This window comes from Bufo gargarizans, chromosome 6 (assembly GCF_014858855.1).
Source record: "Bufo gargarizans isolate SCDJY-AF-19 chromosome 6, ASM1485885v1, whole genome shotgun sequence".
Classification (NCBI taxonomy): domain Eukaryota; kingdom Metazoa; phylum Chordata; class Amphibia; order Anura; family Bufonidae; genus Bufo; species Bufo gargarizans.
In genome coordinates this window covers 161,802,424-161,816,817 of record NC_058085.1, presented here as the reverse complement: position 1 = coordinate 161,816,817, position 14,394 = coordinate 161,802,424, and the positions used below count along the sequence as shown (strand labels likewise).

At 41.0% G+C, this 14,394-nt stretch overlaps 1 protein-coding gene across 1 annotated transcript in view; it reads left to right on the top strand.

Annotated features, from left to right (window-relative positions):
- LOC122941006 (cGMP-dependent protein kinase 2-like) overlaps nt 1–14,394 on the top strand; it is a 322,377-nt gene that overhangs the window by 104,130 nt on the left and 203,853 nt on the right. Inside the window, exons 4-5 of the mRNA XM_044297977.1 lie at nt 1,907–2,020; nt 9,633–9,738. Of these exons, the coding sequence (XP_044153912.1) occupies nt 1,907–2,020; nt 9,633–9,738 (220 nt within the window). The remainder of the gene's footprint in view (nt 1–1,906; nt 2,021–9,632; nt 9,739–14,394) is intronic.

The following is a 14,394-nucleotide window of genomic DNA, read 5'->3' as shown; positions in this document are numbered from 1 at the left end:
CTTTACAGTAGGGATGGTGTTCTTGGAATGCAACTCATCCTTCTTTTTCCTCCAAACACGACGAGTGAAGTTTAGACCAAAAAGTTCTAGTTTGGTCTCATCTGACCACATGACTTTCTCCCATGCTTCCTCTGGATCATCCAGATGGTCATTGGCAAACTTCAGACAGGCCTGGAGATATGATGACTTGAGCAGGGGAACCTTCCGTGCAATGCATGATTTGAAACCATGATGGTGTAGTGTTCTACCGACAATGACATTTGAAACTCTGGTCCCAGCTCTCTTCATGTCATTGACCAGCTCCTTCCTTGTAGTTCTTGGCTGATTCCTCACCTTTCTTATCATCAGTGATACCCCACGAGGGGAGACCTTGCATGGAGCCCCAGTCCGAGGGAGACTGACAGTCATCTTTAGCTTCTTCAATTTTCTAACAATTGATCTATTTTCACTAAGCTGCTTGGCAATTGCCCCGTAGCCCTTTTCAGCCTTGTGGAGGTCCACGATTTTGTATCTAGTGTCTTTTAACAGCTCTTTGGTCTTGCCCATAGTAGTAGTTGGCGTCTGACTGACTGTGGGTTGGACAGGTGTCTTCAAAGAGCTCATACAGGTGCTACTAAGTTAGATTAATTAGTGGAGTAGAGGTGGACTTTTTAAAGGCACGGTAACAGGTCTTTGAGAGCCAGAATTCTTGCTGTTTCTCAGGTGTTCAAATACTTTTGTTCAGCAGTGCAAGACAAATAAAATCTTAAAAAATCATACAATGTGATTTCCCGATTTTTTTTTAATTCTGTCTCTCAGAGTGGGAATGCACCTACCATGTGAATTTTAGACCCCTCAATGATTTCTAAGTGGCAGAACTTTCAAAATCGCAGGGCGTTCAAATACTTCTGTTCCTCACTGTATGCTCAACTCCCCCATATCATACTCAAATTGGCACAGATAATCACATCAGCAACTAAATTAGCTCTCAAGTGGTAGGGATCTGTCAAATAGCTATAACTCCCTTGTGAGTCTGACACAGGGAAAAATGATTAATGGAGTTAACTACTGTACTTCCTGTTAAATTTTCAGTGTTTGCATTTAAAACATACCCAATTTTGAGCAGACGTACTGTCTTATTGTATACACAGAATCTTTAGGTTTGCTTTAGATTTTTACATTTATTTTACCTCGAATTAGACATAAATTGAAGATGTACAGGTGAAACTCGAAAAAATTTGAATATTGTGCAAAGTTTATTTATTTCAGTAATGCAACTTAAAAGGTGAAACTAATATATGAGATAGACTCATTACATACAAAGTGAGATATTTCAAGCCTTTATTTGTTATAATTTTGATGATTTTGGCTTATAGCTTATGAAAACCCCAAAGTCACAAGCTCAGGTACCCTTTGCTCATGGGGTATGGATTAATTACGGTAGCTGACTAGAATGTGACACTTTAAACCTAGAATATTCAACCTTTTCACAATATTCTAATTTTAAGTTGCATTACTTAAATAAATGAGCTTTTGCACAATATTCTAATTTTTCAAGTTTCACCTGTAGGACTTATACTTCCTCGATGTACAATTGTACTGTGTAGGTTTGTCTTGATGAGTATGGATATAGGCACCCATAGCACATAAGATTTTTAACAAAATGTATCTACTCAGATGTGCCCTTCAACATGAGTACAATAAATTATCGGAATTTTGGGGTAGCTTTATATATATATATATATATAAGCATAACAGCGATCTCACAATGTCTTATCTGTGGCCTTATGTGAAACTGTATATAGTTCTATGGTATTCTCATAATAACATGCTTAGTTTCCGTTGCTGAATATTTTCTCTTTGAGAATATATGTATATCATGGTTGAAAAATACTTGCCAGTTAATGTGATTATTTTATCCTTTCAGAGGGCTTGCTTGACGTTATTCAGAACAGTCGGCTGCTAGGACAAATGCATCCTGGGACTGCTTTTGGGGAATTAGCAATTCTCTATAACTGCAAGAGAACAGCCACTGTGAAAGGTATGAGTCATCAACACGGCTAACCATAATCATACTCCACATAAAAAAGACAATAAACAATATATCAGGAATATATATGCCTTGTATCCCTTTATTTTTTCATTAAGTTGTAATTCCCATAACATTGTTCATCATGTCTTATTTGATTTTAATTAACCTTCTCAAAGCAGCAAAACATGGATTTTGCCAGTAAGACACAAAGTAAAAATGCTTCACTGGAGCTTTTATGCACTGTAGCTTCTATACAATGAAGGATAGCATTAGGGTTGAGCGAACCCGTGAAAGTTCGGGTTTGCCGGGTTCGTCCGAACTTCCGGTCAAAGTTTGGGTTCGGAACCCGAACTTCACCCTGAACTCAGACCCCATTTAAGTCAATGGGGACCCAAACCTTACTTTATTATTTTCCATTATAGCATGGTTATAAAGCAAAAATAATAGCATTCTTTAAAGGGAACCTGTCATGTGAATATTTGATTATAATCTAACTAATTATATACAATCATTAACTACTAAAAAGTGCCTTAGATGTATTCACTTACTGGTGTGACACATGGTTACCTCCTAATATACACACAAAGATGCCGAATGCCGCATGCTAATGAGCTGATTTGAGTCCAGCATGATGTCATTGAGTCCAGCGTATATTTAATTCAGAGCTATAGCCACTCCCCTGCCCAACTGCTGCTGATTCATATGGAAAATAACTGTCATTCAGCAGCAGGTGGGCGGGGGGAGTCAGGAGCTTATAAATATTCATGACTCATCATTATCAGCTGGAGATTTTCAATACAAGATGTTGGCAGATTGACTGGGTCAAATAAAGAAAGTGACCCAGCATTTTGCTAAGAGAATCAGTCACTTATTTATGTTGCCCTTAGTTAGGACACCATAAAACTGGTGACAGGTTCCCTTTAAACAGAATGCTAAATAAAATGTCTATTGAGGGGTTACATTTTTTATTTTTTTTAAACTCACCTCATCCACTTGATCGTGCAGCCAGTATCCTCTTTTCTTCAGGACCTGCAAAAGGACCTGTGGTGATGTCACCGCGGGTCCTGCTGAATGAAGATAGAAGGTCCTTCTATCTTCATTCAGCAGGACCTGCTGTGACGTCACCACGCTCACTACATGGTGAGCATGGTGAAGTCACCGCAGGTCCGTTTGTAGGTCCTGAAGAAAAGAAGATACCGGCTGCACGATCAATAAAATCACCCGAACCCTGAACCCGAACTTTAGTGAAAGAATCCGGGTTCAGATCTGAGTATCCGAACTCGCAAAGTTCAGTATGAACCCAAACTTTGCAGTACGGGTTAGCTCAACTCTAGATAGCATTATAAAGCAGAGCACAGTTTTGTTGTCTTAGGATATGTATTATACTGTAGCATTAAAATTAGAGATGATCAAATTTCTTTGTTCCTGTCCAAATAAAAAAAAAACTATTTGAGCCTGAATTAAATATGCTCCTATTGGTCTGAAAATTGGTATATGGCAATCTGACGACTTTTAAGAAAAATATGTTCACTCTTTTTGTTAAAGAGTTTGTCTCACTTCAGCAAAAAGTATTTATCATGTAGATAAAGTTACTCCAAGGCACTAACTAATGTATTGTGATTGTCCATATTGCCTCCTTTGCTGGCAGGATTCATTTTTCTGTCACATTACACACTGCTCATTTCCATTGGTTACTGCCACTGCTGCAATCCAGCAACGGTGGCCATGCTTGCGAACTAAAGGAAAAAGTACCAGCCTCTCTTTTGGTGCTCGGGACCATGGGAACACGCACGTAAAGCAGCTCCTGAATTTTTGCTGTCCTCCACCCCTCCTTTTAAAGGGAACCTGTCAGCAGCAAAAACCACCCCAGTACCTTCAAGTAGCCGGCAGTGTGTTTCTAATGATGATTTTCTTCCTGCAGTCAGATGCAGTAAAAGAAAGAAAAAACATTCTTATATCCCCTGAGCACACAATTTTTGAGTCACGCTTGAGTGGCAGAGTCAAGGGGGCAGGGACCTCCTTGCTTCAAGTCAAGGTAACCATGCCCCTTCGCCTTTGACGGACAGCACTTATGCAGAGACTTCGGCTTACTTTGCCAAACAGCCGTCTGTCAGTCACATGGAAATGGGTAGGGAAAGGAGAGCGGTTACGTTGACTTGAAGCTGGTGGTTTGGGGTGTTTTTTGCAGCTGACAGGTTCCCTTTAAGCTCTTGAACACAATGACAGCAATAGCAAATAATGTCAGAATAACACTGACATATGGCTATGGGTAAACACATGATTGTCGTTTTTAACAAACAGCATGTTTAAAAGCATACTGTGCCGTTGTATGTGTCATGCTTTTTCATATAAGGCTACTTTCACACTAGCGTTCGGCTGTCCGCTCGTGAGCTCCGTTTGAAGGGGCTCACGAGCGGACCCGAACGCTTCCGTCCAGCCCTGATGCAGTCTGAATGGATGCGGATCCGCTCAGACTGCATCAGTCTGGCGGCGTTCAGCCTCCGCTCCGCTCGCCTCCGCACGGAAAGGCGGACAGCTGAACGCTGCTTGCAGCGTTCGGGTGTCCGCCTGGCCGTGCGGAGGCATGCGGATCCGTCCAGACTTACAATGTAAGTCAATGGGGATGGATCCGTTTGAAGATGCCACAATATGGCTCAATCTTTAAGCGGATCCGTCCCCCATTGACTTTACATTGAAAGTCTGGACGGATCCGTCCGAGGCTATTTTCACACTTAGCTTTTATATGCCCATATAATGCAGATGGATCCGTTCTGAACGGATCCTCCGTCTGCATTATTATGATCGGATCCGTTCAGAACGGATCCGATCGAACGCTAGTGTGAAAGTAGCCTTAGAAAGCTTCCACAAATTGTCCCTAATTAGGTAGTGTTTAAAATGCACAGTCTTATGGGTGGAAAAGAAATGCTTGTTTGGACAGAGTGACCACAAATTATGCCTCCAAGGGGAAGATCCCTGCCCCTGTTTATAAACACATCTTAATGTCATAAGAAAAAGTGACTTGTTCTGCACAAGCATCCAAAAATGATGCGCTCACTGAAGCAGAATGTCTGCCCATATTTATACAAAGACAACTGTTAATTGTCAGCAGAGTGGCTTGTTCTGAACGTGACTGAAAAAATGGTCCCTCTTAATAGAGAGTAGCAGCAGTACAGTGTGGATTTGGAAAGGGTATGGTAATAGTGTCATGTGGCAGCAGTAGCAGAATAGCATTGAACTGATGAGACAGTAGATGTCTGTGTGGGAAAGTAGTAATAGTGGCAGTAGTTGCAATGGAAGTGGCAGAAGGGGGATTAGCAGCAGACAGTAGCAGCTGCGGTGGTGTCAGCAGCAGCCATATGGTACAAAACATGATAATAAGTAGGCTGACAGCTGCAGTGCCATGATGTGGCACCATTACCAAGGGCAGATCTATTTATCAGCGTCACCAGATCCATCTCCTGTTAACGTTGATAAAATGATTCTTTTTACACTGTATCCTCCCATTTTTCTTTGCTAGTGAGGGTCTAAAAACATGGCTATCCTGTAATCATCAGATACACACGTCATAACATAAGTGAGCAAGCATACAGCTTGCCATTCTGGCCATAATACCCGAGGACCCAGTTCTTTCTGGCTCTGCCACCACTGAGATAATTAGTCATCATGGCTGGTATTATGATCATTATCAGCCTCATGCTCTTCCTACACCACTGACTCTTCCTACTCCTCTCCCAGTGGTACAGTGCAGCTCCCCATCTGTAGTTCTTCTGCTGTCCCTTGTTGCATCAATAAGAAAGTCTGCTTTATTATAAATATCAGGAGGATTACATAATTGATGTCGCTGTTGTCCCTACTGACAAATCTAGTGGAATCTTTGAAGAGTCTGAGCAGGGGCGTAGCTAAAAGCTCATGGGCCCTGGTGCAAGAGTTCAGCTTGGGCCCCCGTCCCTCAGTGCTTGTTGGCAAGGGGCAGGGGAGCACATATCCTTCCTGCTGCCTGAGGCAAACATTAAAAGGGCACCCCCTCATGCCAAATTCGCAACCTAAACCCTTCCCTCCAGCCAGAGGTGTAAATTGACCAGTATGCACTTTCTATAATGCCAGTGTCTTATGTGGCACAAGGGTCTTTGGGGCCCCTCAGGTAGCGACTGCTACCTCTGCACCCCCTATAGCTACTCCCCTGAGTCTGAGCATGAGACAAGCATCCCAGATGAACTACCACTGCATGACCTCAAAACAACACATGCTCCCTGCTGAGGTGGTTTGGTGCATGATGAAATCATTCACGGCTTTATGCTTCCCCTACAGACGCTCTAGCATATGCAAGGTAGAAATCCGCCAACTGGAACTTTGCATATCAAGCAATGCAATGGCAGACCGTTCTGTCACATAAGAATGGCTGAAATGTGAGAACAGTCTCCTGGACATGGTCAGGACCCTTTGCAAGCCACTGTACTTCTTTAAAAACTATTGCATGACTAGTTTTATCACATTCACCCCTCCATGTTATTTCTACTAAAATGCAGCACGGCCATGATATTACTGCCATTGTCGCTGACCACCTTGCCCAGTTGGGATTGGTGGGGAGACAGCACCAATCAGTTGTAATACACCATATCAACCCTTCACTTTACACATACGATAGGATGAAGGGGGAGAGGGAGCAATTCTCTGCCCTGCTGCTGTTAGGGATGGGAAGAGGACACGGAGGAGGCAGGCAAGCACATGTTGGGACCAGACTGACCCAAACGAGGAGGAGTCAATAGGACATGGCCTTCTTGCTGCGATGCTGCCTTACCGCTGCAGCACAAAACATTGACCCAGAGGGCCGTGAAAGACATGTGTCTTTGCCCATAACAGCTTCTCCAGGTGTCTACGGTGGTATGCACCTAACTGCACAAAAATAATTGCAATTTTAAACAATTGTTTAAAAAAAATGGATAGCTAGGCAGAAGTATGAATATTACACAGCAAAATTTTATTTTATTGAAGGTGCAGGACTTTGCCACCATTACTACAAGATAGGGGTATGGCCGCAACTTCAACGCTAGCAACTTGGCCAGGTGGGAGTTCAGGTTGTGTACTAGCTAATTGCTGGCCGTGAATTTTTTTTTTATGGCCACTCATTCCGTTATGGATGTTTCACAATGGTGTGGAGGACAAGGAAGAGAAGGAGTCTTAGCAGGATAAGAAGCAGCTGATGATTATGACAAGTACACTGTACTTCTTAGATAAGTGGATGGGCTGGCTGCCATAAAGAAGACCTGTACAAGGAGGACAGACTTATTTTTATTCAGAATGTTGGCCATATCTATTTTACAACAGCACCTGGTGCTGCTGCCTCATGTGTTGCAATAGAGCCCTGGTATTACTGTTTCTATGAATGCCCATGCCCATGGCTTATTTTAATCCTGCAGGTCTTGCACATGGCTGTTGTGTGCAGGCTTTGTGGAGAAAAAGTACCATACGGGCACAAGCACAATTTGAACATGTGCCCGCCCAGAAACACTGTTATATGTCTGCATGGGCTCCTTGGTCCCCTCCCAATTCCACTATCAGGAAGTCCTATAACTTTAGTGAGCAGTCTATAGACACGGCACTTAGCCCAACGACCGGCACGCTTCTCGTTCTGCAGGCGACAGCCACAAGACTCGCATTGTGTGACTGAATAGGTGAAGTTTCATGGACCTGTTGCATTTAAATATTTTGTGGGCACAAACCTGGCTGCTTACCATCTGGGAGGACCATCTGGTCACGTATATCCAATTCAGTAATAGGCTCAGTCTCCTCTTTACAGAATTCATCAGGACTAAGCTTGTTCTCACAGCTCATAGAAGACTCTTCTAGTGACAAATTCTGTTGATCAGGCTCAGATTGGGTCTGCTTCTTGGTCTTCTTTAATTGTGGTATTCGGCCACAAACTCCTACATGATGTTCCACTATGAGGCTGTCTTTAGGTAGAGCGACCAGCCGTTTGCTGGTAGGCTTTTGGCAGCTCTTTCATGTCTTGGGCTGTTTTGCTCCACTTGTGCGTCCTCATTAATATAGAGTGGAATGGCTCAGTTCCTCTTTTAGCATTTTCTGGCTTAGAGTCCGCTTATAGTTTGGTAGAGCTCAGAATCGGATCATTTTATGGTTCGTTATCAGATAGGCTCTCTAAAAAGTTGGAAATAAGCGGCGCGGATCCTACAGACACCGATAAACCCTATATTCAGCGGCGTAGCTCCAGGGACAGACCTTTCTTCTGATCCCCAGCTTGTATGTAGAGTCAGCTCTCACTCCTTCCTGCACTTCTACCGAAGGGATCCTCCTCGAACTGCACCGGGCTGTCCCTGCACTGCTTCCGATCCGAGCCCAAAAAGTCCTTATCCGGGACAAACCTGCGGGGGAAGAGGAGTTAACTGCATAGAGGCTGGCACACTAGGCTCTCTCATTACTTGTTCCTCTGCCACGGTGCCTGCTCATCTCCTCTAACCCCCTCCGCAGGTAATGCCACAGTGCCCGTTGGTTGTTCATCCTCCCCCAGGTAACACCACGGTGCCCACTCATTCGTCCCATCCAAAGACCCCCCCAAGGTAACGCCATGGTGCCTGCTTGCCCGCTGGGAAGCAGCAGCTGTGGCTGCCGTATACATTATCACATAAAATGAGGCGTACAGTAGCTTCAGATGGGGAAGTCATAGGGGGCCATTCATTCATTACTTCATTATGTACACATAATATGGTATGAAACTGCAGTTCCATGCACCATCTGCTGTTTACAAACTCAAATTGCACGCTGAATTTTCTCACTACTCTTTTTATGCGTACGCGTTGTAATGAAACAGGATATCGTTCTGCGCTCACGCGATTCTACTGTGGTCGTTAGCGCTGCTACATGTGTACCAGGTGTCAAGGTGGCTTCCACAGATGGGCATCTAACACTAACAGAACTGCCTCACTTGGTCTTACCTAAGCCTACAATATTCAGGGCAGTGTAGGAACCATTTATCAATTCTAGATATAAATAATAGTTGGGAATTTTATTCTGAGCTACAAATCTAAGGTATAGTTGAATGGAAACATTCTGGAATGTGGAAAGGTATTTGGTCTATATGCACCTGCAGTACAAAAAATGTGAAATGCCAAAATTTTTGTGTATTCTTGGAGTGAAACTTATAGGTGTGGTGTAAACGTAGGCAGTTTTTGGTGCGCAGACAAAATTGGCATATGGACCAATTTTGGGTGCATGAATACAATCCTAGCAAAAATCTGCCACAGGATTTACGATGATCCAAATTTACATTTCCATGAATAATAATAGTAAATTTGTATAATATTAAGACTGTGATTTGCTTTCTGAGACAGTGTAAAGTATGACACGATTAGTAATTCTGGCCCAGTGTGTCTATGATCACAAATACGCCAGCATTATAAAATGTAGAAGCTGTGATGTTAGTATACTATTAACTTATAAGAGTGTCTTCAGTTATAAATGGAAGGTTTCATCTAAACAAACAGGTATTTGATATAATATATTACCATCAGTTACTCCTCCTAAAGAAATATGCAATGTATTTATATACATTGGCAACTAAGGACAGTTTTTTTTATGTGACCAATATATTGTACATTTCTTGCAGCTGTAACAGACTCCAAGATTTGGGTCTTGGATAGGCAGGTTTTCCAGAACATTATGATGAGTTCAGCACAAGCTCAACATCAGGAATATTTCAGCTTTCTCCGCAGGTAATTTTATACATTATTTTTACAAAAACCTTGCATTTTCTGTGATTGCATAATAAAATAATAATATTGCACAAAAATTACTAAATAGGCATTTAAAAAACTCCAAAAAGCATGGTTATTTAAATTGAATGCCCCGTTTTAACAAATCTGTAAAATACATGTATATCAATTCATCAGTTAAATTACAGTTCATTATGTAGTACAAACCGGATTCCAAAAAAGTTGGGACACTAAACAAATTGAATGCAATGATGTGGAGATGGCAAATGTCAATATTTTATTTGTAATAGAACGTAGATGACAGATCAAACGTTTAATCCGAGTAAGTGTATCATTTTAAAGGAAAAATACGCTGATTCAAATTTTCACGGTGTCAACAAATCCCCCAAAAGTTGGGACAAGTAGCAATAAGAGGCTGTAAAAAGTAAATTTGAGCATAACGAAGAGCTAGAAGACCAATTAACACTAATTAGGTCAATTGGCAACATGATTGGGTATAAAAAGAGCTTCTCAGAGTGGCAGTGTCTCTCAGAAGCCAAGCTGGGTAGAGGATCACCAATTCCCACAATGTTGCGCAGAAAGATAGTGGAGCAATATCAGAAAGGTGTTACCCAGCGAAAAATTGCAAAGACTTTGCATCTATCATCATCAACTTTGCAAAACATCATCCGAAGATTCAGAGAATCTGGAACAATCTCTGTGCGTAAGGGTCAAAGCCGTAAAACCATACTGGATGCCCGTGATCTCCGGGCCCTTAAACGACACTGCACCACAAACAGGAATGCTACTGTAAAGGAAATCACAGAATGGGCTCAGGAATACTTCCAGAAACCATTGTCAGTGAACACAATCCACCGTGCCATCCGCCGTTGCCAGCTGAAACTCTACAGTGCAAAGAAGAAGCCATTTCTAAGCAAGATCCACAAGCTCAGGCGTTTTCACTGGGCCAGGGATCATTTAAAATGGAGTGTGGCAAAATGGAAGACTGTTCTGTGATCAGACGAGTCACGATTCGAAGTTCTTCTTGGAAATCTGGGACGCCATGTCATTCGGACCAAAGAGGACAAGGACAACCCAAGTTGTTATCAACGCTCAGTTCAGAAGCCTGCATCTCTGATGGTATGAGGTTGCATGAGTGCGTGTGGCATGGGCAGCTTGCATGTCTGGAAAGGCACCATCAATGCAGAAAAATATATTCAGGTTCTAGAACAACATATGCTCCCATCTAGACGTCATCTCTTTCAGGGAAGACCCTGCATTTTTCAACAAGATAATGCCAGACCACATTCTGCATCAATCACAACATCATGGCTGCATAGGAGAAGGAGCCGGGTACTGTAATGGCCAGTCTGCAGTCCAGATCTTTCACCTATAGAGAACATTTGGCGCATCAAAAAGAGGAAGGTGCAACAAAGAAGGCCCAAGACGATTGAACAGTTAGATGCCTGCATTAGACAAGAATGGGAGAGCATTCCTATTTCTAAACTTGAGAAACTGGTCTCCTTGGTCCCCAGACGTCTGTTGAGTGTTGTAAGAAGAAGGGCAGATGCCACACAGTGGTGAAAATGGCCTTGTCCCAACTTTTTGGGGATTTGTTGACACCATGAAATTCTGATTCAACATATTTTTCCCTTAAAATTGTACATTTTCTCAGTTTAAACTTTTGTTCCGTGATTTATGTTCTATTCTGAATAAAATATTAGAAGTTGGCACCTCCACATCATTGCATTCAGTTTTTATTCACGATTTGTATAGTGTCCCAACTTTTGGGGAATCTGGTTTGTATTAGGGTACAGCCACATAAACAGGTCTCTGCATGCACTCCTGGAAGCCAAAGTTAGGTCATATAAGGAGGGAAAGGATAAAGGACAGATATGACTTCCCTTTTTTTTTATTCACTCCTGGTTTTGGCTTCCAAAATTGTATTAGACAACTTGACCGTGTCGCCACACCCTTATTGTACTCTTTGCCTTTCAACATATGAAAACCTGAACTTGAAGTTCCCCACAATTGCATTTGTGGAAGCATACCTACCACCCATAAATATGGCTATAATCTGTGAATGGGGCTAAATGAATAGTCTTATGAAGACAACACCTTTTTGAAATTAAGCTGGCTCTGTGATAAGCACTGAACAGCTGTTTTAGCTGTGGGAAACTGCTTCTAGACATATATGGTGGACAATAAATGAATGACATTCCATGTAATTTATGGATGTATCAGGTCTCTGCCAAAGTAGATCTGCTTTTATAGAGTTCTGGCACACAAAGAGACCCACTTCTGTTCATATATTTAATGATTAAGGTTTGTCATCCAGAGATATCTACATTTAACTTCTTAAGGACCTAGACAATTTATATTTTTGCATTTTTCCCCCCAGCCATAACTTTATTTTTTCATTTCTGTTAAGTTCTATTTTTGTGAGATGAAACTGGAAAAAAATAAAAATAAATTCTGCCACGATTTTTTTTGTGCATTTATGGTGTTCACTGTGCACTAAAAATGTTAAGGGTTATTCCACTAAAATTAAGTCATCCCCTATCTCATTATCTCAAAAAAATAATAATAAAGAGCAATCAAATAGTAATATGTACCCTATTAAAAATGACACATTACCCTGCGAAAAATAAGACCTCACATCTGTATAGAGAGAAAATAAAAAAGTTACAGTTGTCAGACTATGGTGTGACCAAAAAAAACTGCAGATTGGTTATTACTTTTTTAATTTTATTTATTAATTTTATTCATCATGCAAGATAAACACTTTTATATTTTAATAGTTTTGGCATTTTCATACATGGCAATTCTTATATTGTATAATTTTAGGTGTAAAATTTAGAAAAAAGAATGATTAGAATTTTTCATGCTTTTGTGTTTTTTGTATTTTTAGAACAATTTTTTCACTTTTTAATTGTACGTTTTAGTCCCATTAGAGAACTTGCACGTGATCTTCTGATTGCATGTCCAACAGACTGCAATAGAATAATACTGCAGTTGATAGGATTTTCACTGGCCTTGTGTCAGGCCATGCCTTGGGTGTGGCTTTTTAGGTGCCTCACTATGACAGTGCTGGGGGCCTTCACAAGGCTGTTATAGAAATCATTTGGAGCACCACCATTTCATTGTAGGGGCTTTGATCAGGGAACAGTGGAAGTTCCCTCCCTCTGTCAAACAGCAGCCTCTGATCAGTTAAACGACCAGGATTGGTGTCATTGCAGATCCCAGTCAATCCCGGTGGGTATCTGCTGAATTATACAGCCAGAACCTGCCATGCATGGAGTATACCTAGCATTAGAATGTGCATGTACATGATTATGCATTAAGGTGTTAAAGGCACCTTAGCGACCCCATTTTTTTTATTGCTACAGTAAAAATAAGGCAACTATTCATATCGTCTTTATTAAAAAGTTCCTATTTTTATTTCCAAGGCTTTTATTAAACTCTGTTTATCTTCAAGGTAACAGACCACAAAAACCTTTGTAGTCAGATCCTGCAGCCATACTAGTCCCCACCTGTGCCTTTCTTATTGTTAGCCTTTGAAATCCAAGTTAGCAAAAAGTAAGAGACAGATAGAAGAGCATGATCAGGTAAAATAGTCTCTTAGTAGCTGTAGAAGGAAAAGAATGTAAAATGTATTAAAATATCAATTGACATTGATTAAAATATTCAAAGTTTTTTTATATTAGATGCATTAGAGTAAAAAATTTGGACATAACGTTGAATTTATAGGGTATGGCAAAAATAGTCTTAGCAAGCTGGTGGAATTTGAATACATTATACTGCCTTGTTATATTATCAGATATTAAGGAATAGCTATATATCAATATAGTTTTACAGAAGCTAGATTTACACTGTAAGTTCTTGCTTGCATTATAGCTGTAGCTTAAATATAGCTTCCGATATTGCTGCCCTGTAATCGATTCGTATGCATACTTCCTTTTCTATCTTCACGCGGTAGCAGTTCATAGCTGCCATTATCTGTAAACTGTCAGAGGACATATTAATCATACCACCATCTTTATGCTAGCAATGCCTGGCTTTGAGGAATGAGGAAGCCTGGTCCTTCTATTATTAGTACACTAATGCAAATCTAAGGCTGAGTAATGGTATTTTAATCACACTACATGGCAGTTACTTAAATGACCCCCACAGGCAAAAAAAACAATTCCCTAAACAGACTTCAGACTATTTTAAGGTACTCTTTGTTTCAATCATTTTTATTGGATTTTCAAAAAGTCATGTTACAATAAAGATGCATTTCAGTAACATTTATAATATTCGAGTTATTACAAACATAATAACAGTACATTGACATAAACTTGTCAATACATAACCCCACTGGATCTGATGGTCGTCATCCACGTCTGGAACCCACATTTAAATACTTTATCATAAGCTTTAACAAGAACAAAAGCTTTACAGATCTGGTAAATAACAAAAGGTACCCCCCCCCCTCCTCTTTATTACCAAAATATATTTATGCTCGGTGAATGCAGGCAGTCCAAAGCGCGAGGTATATGCAGCTAGAACATAATACAACATGCATCAAGCACCAAGCATACGTAACCCTACATATCATGTCATCAGCCCATTTTGCAATATGGAGAATTCACCCACAGTTGCCACTGTCTCATGAATTTTTGGTAGGAACCATTA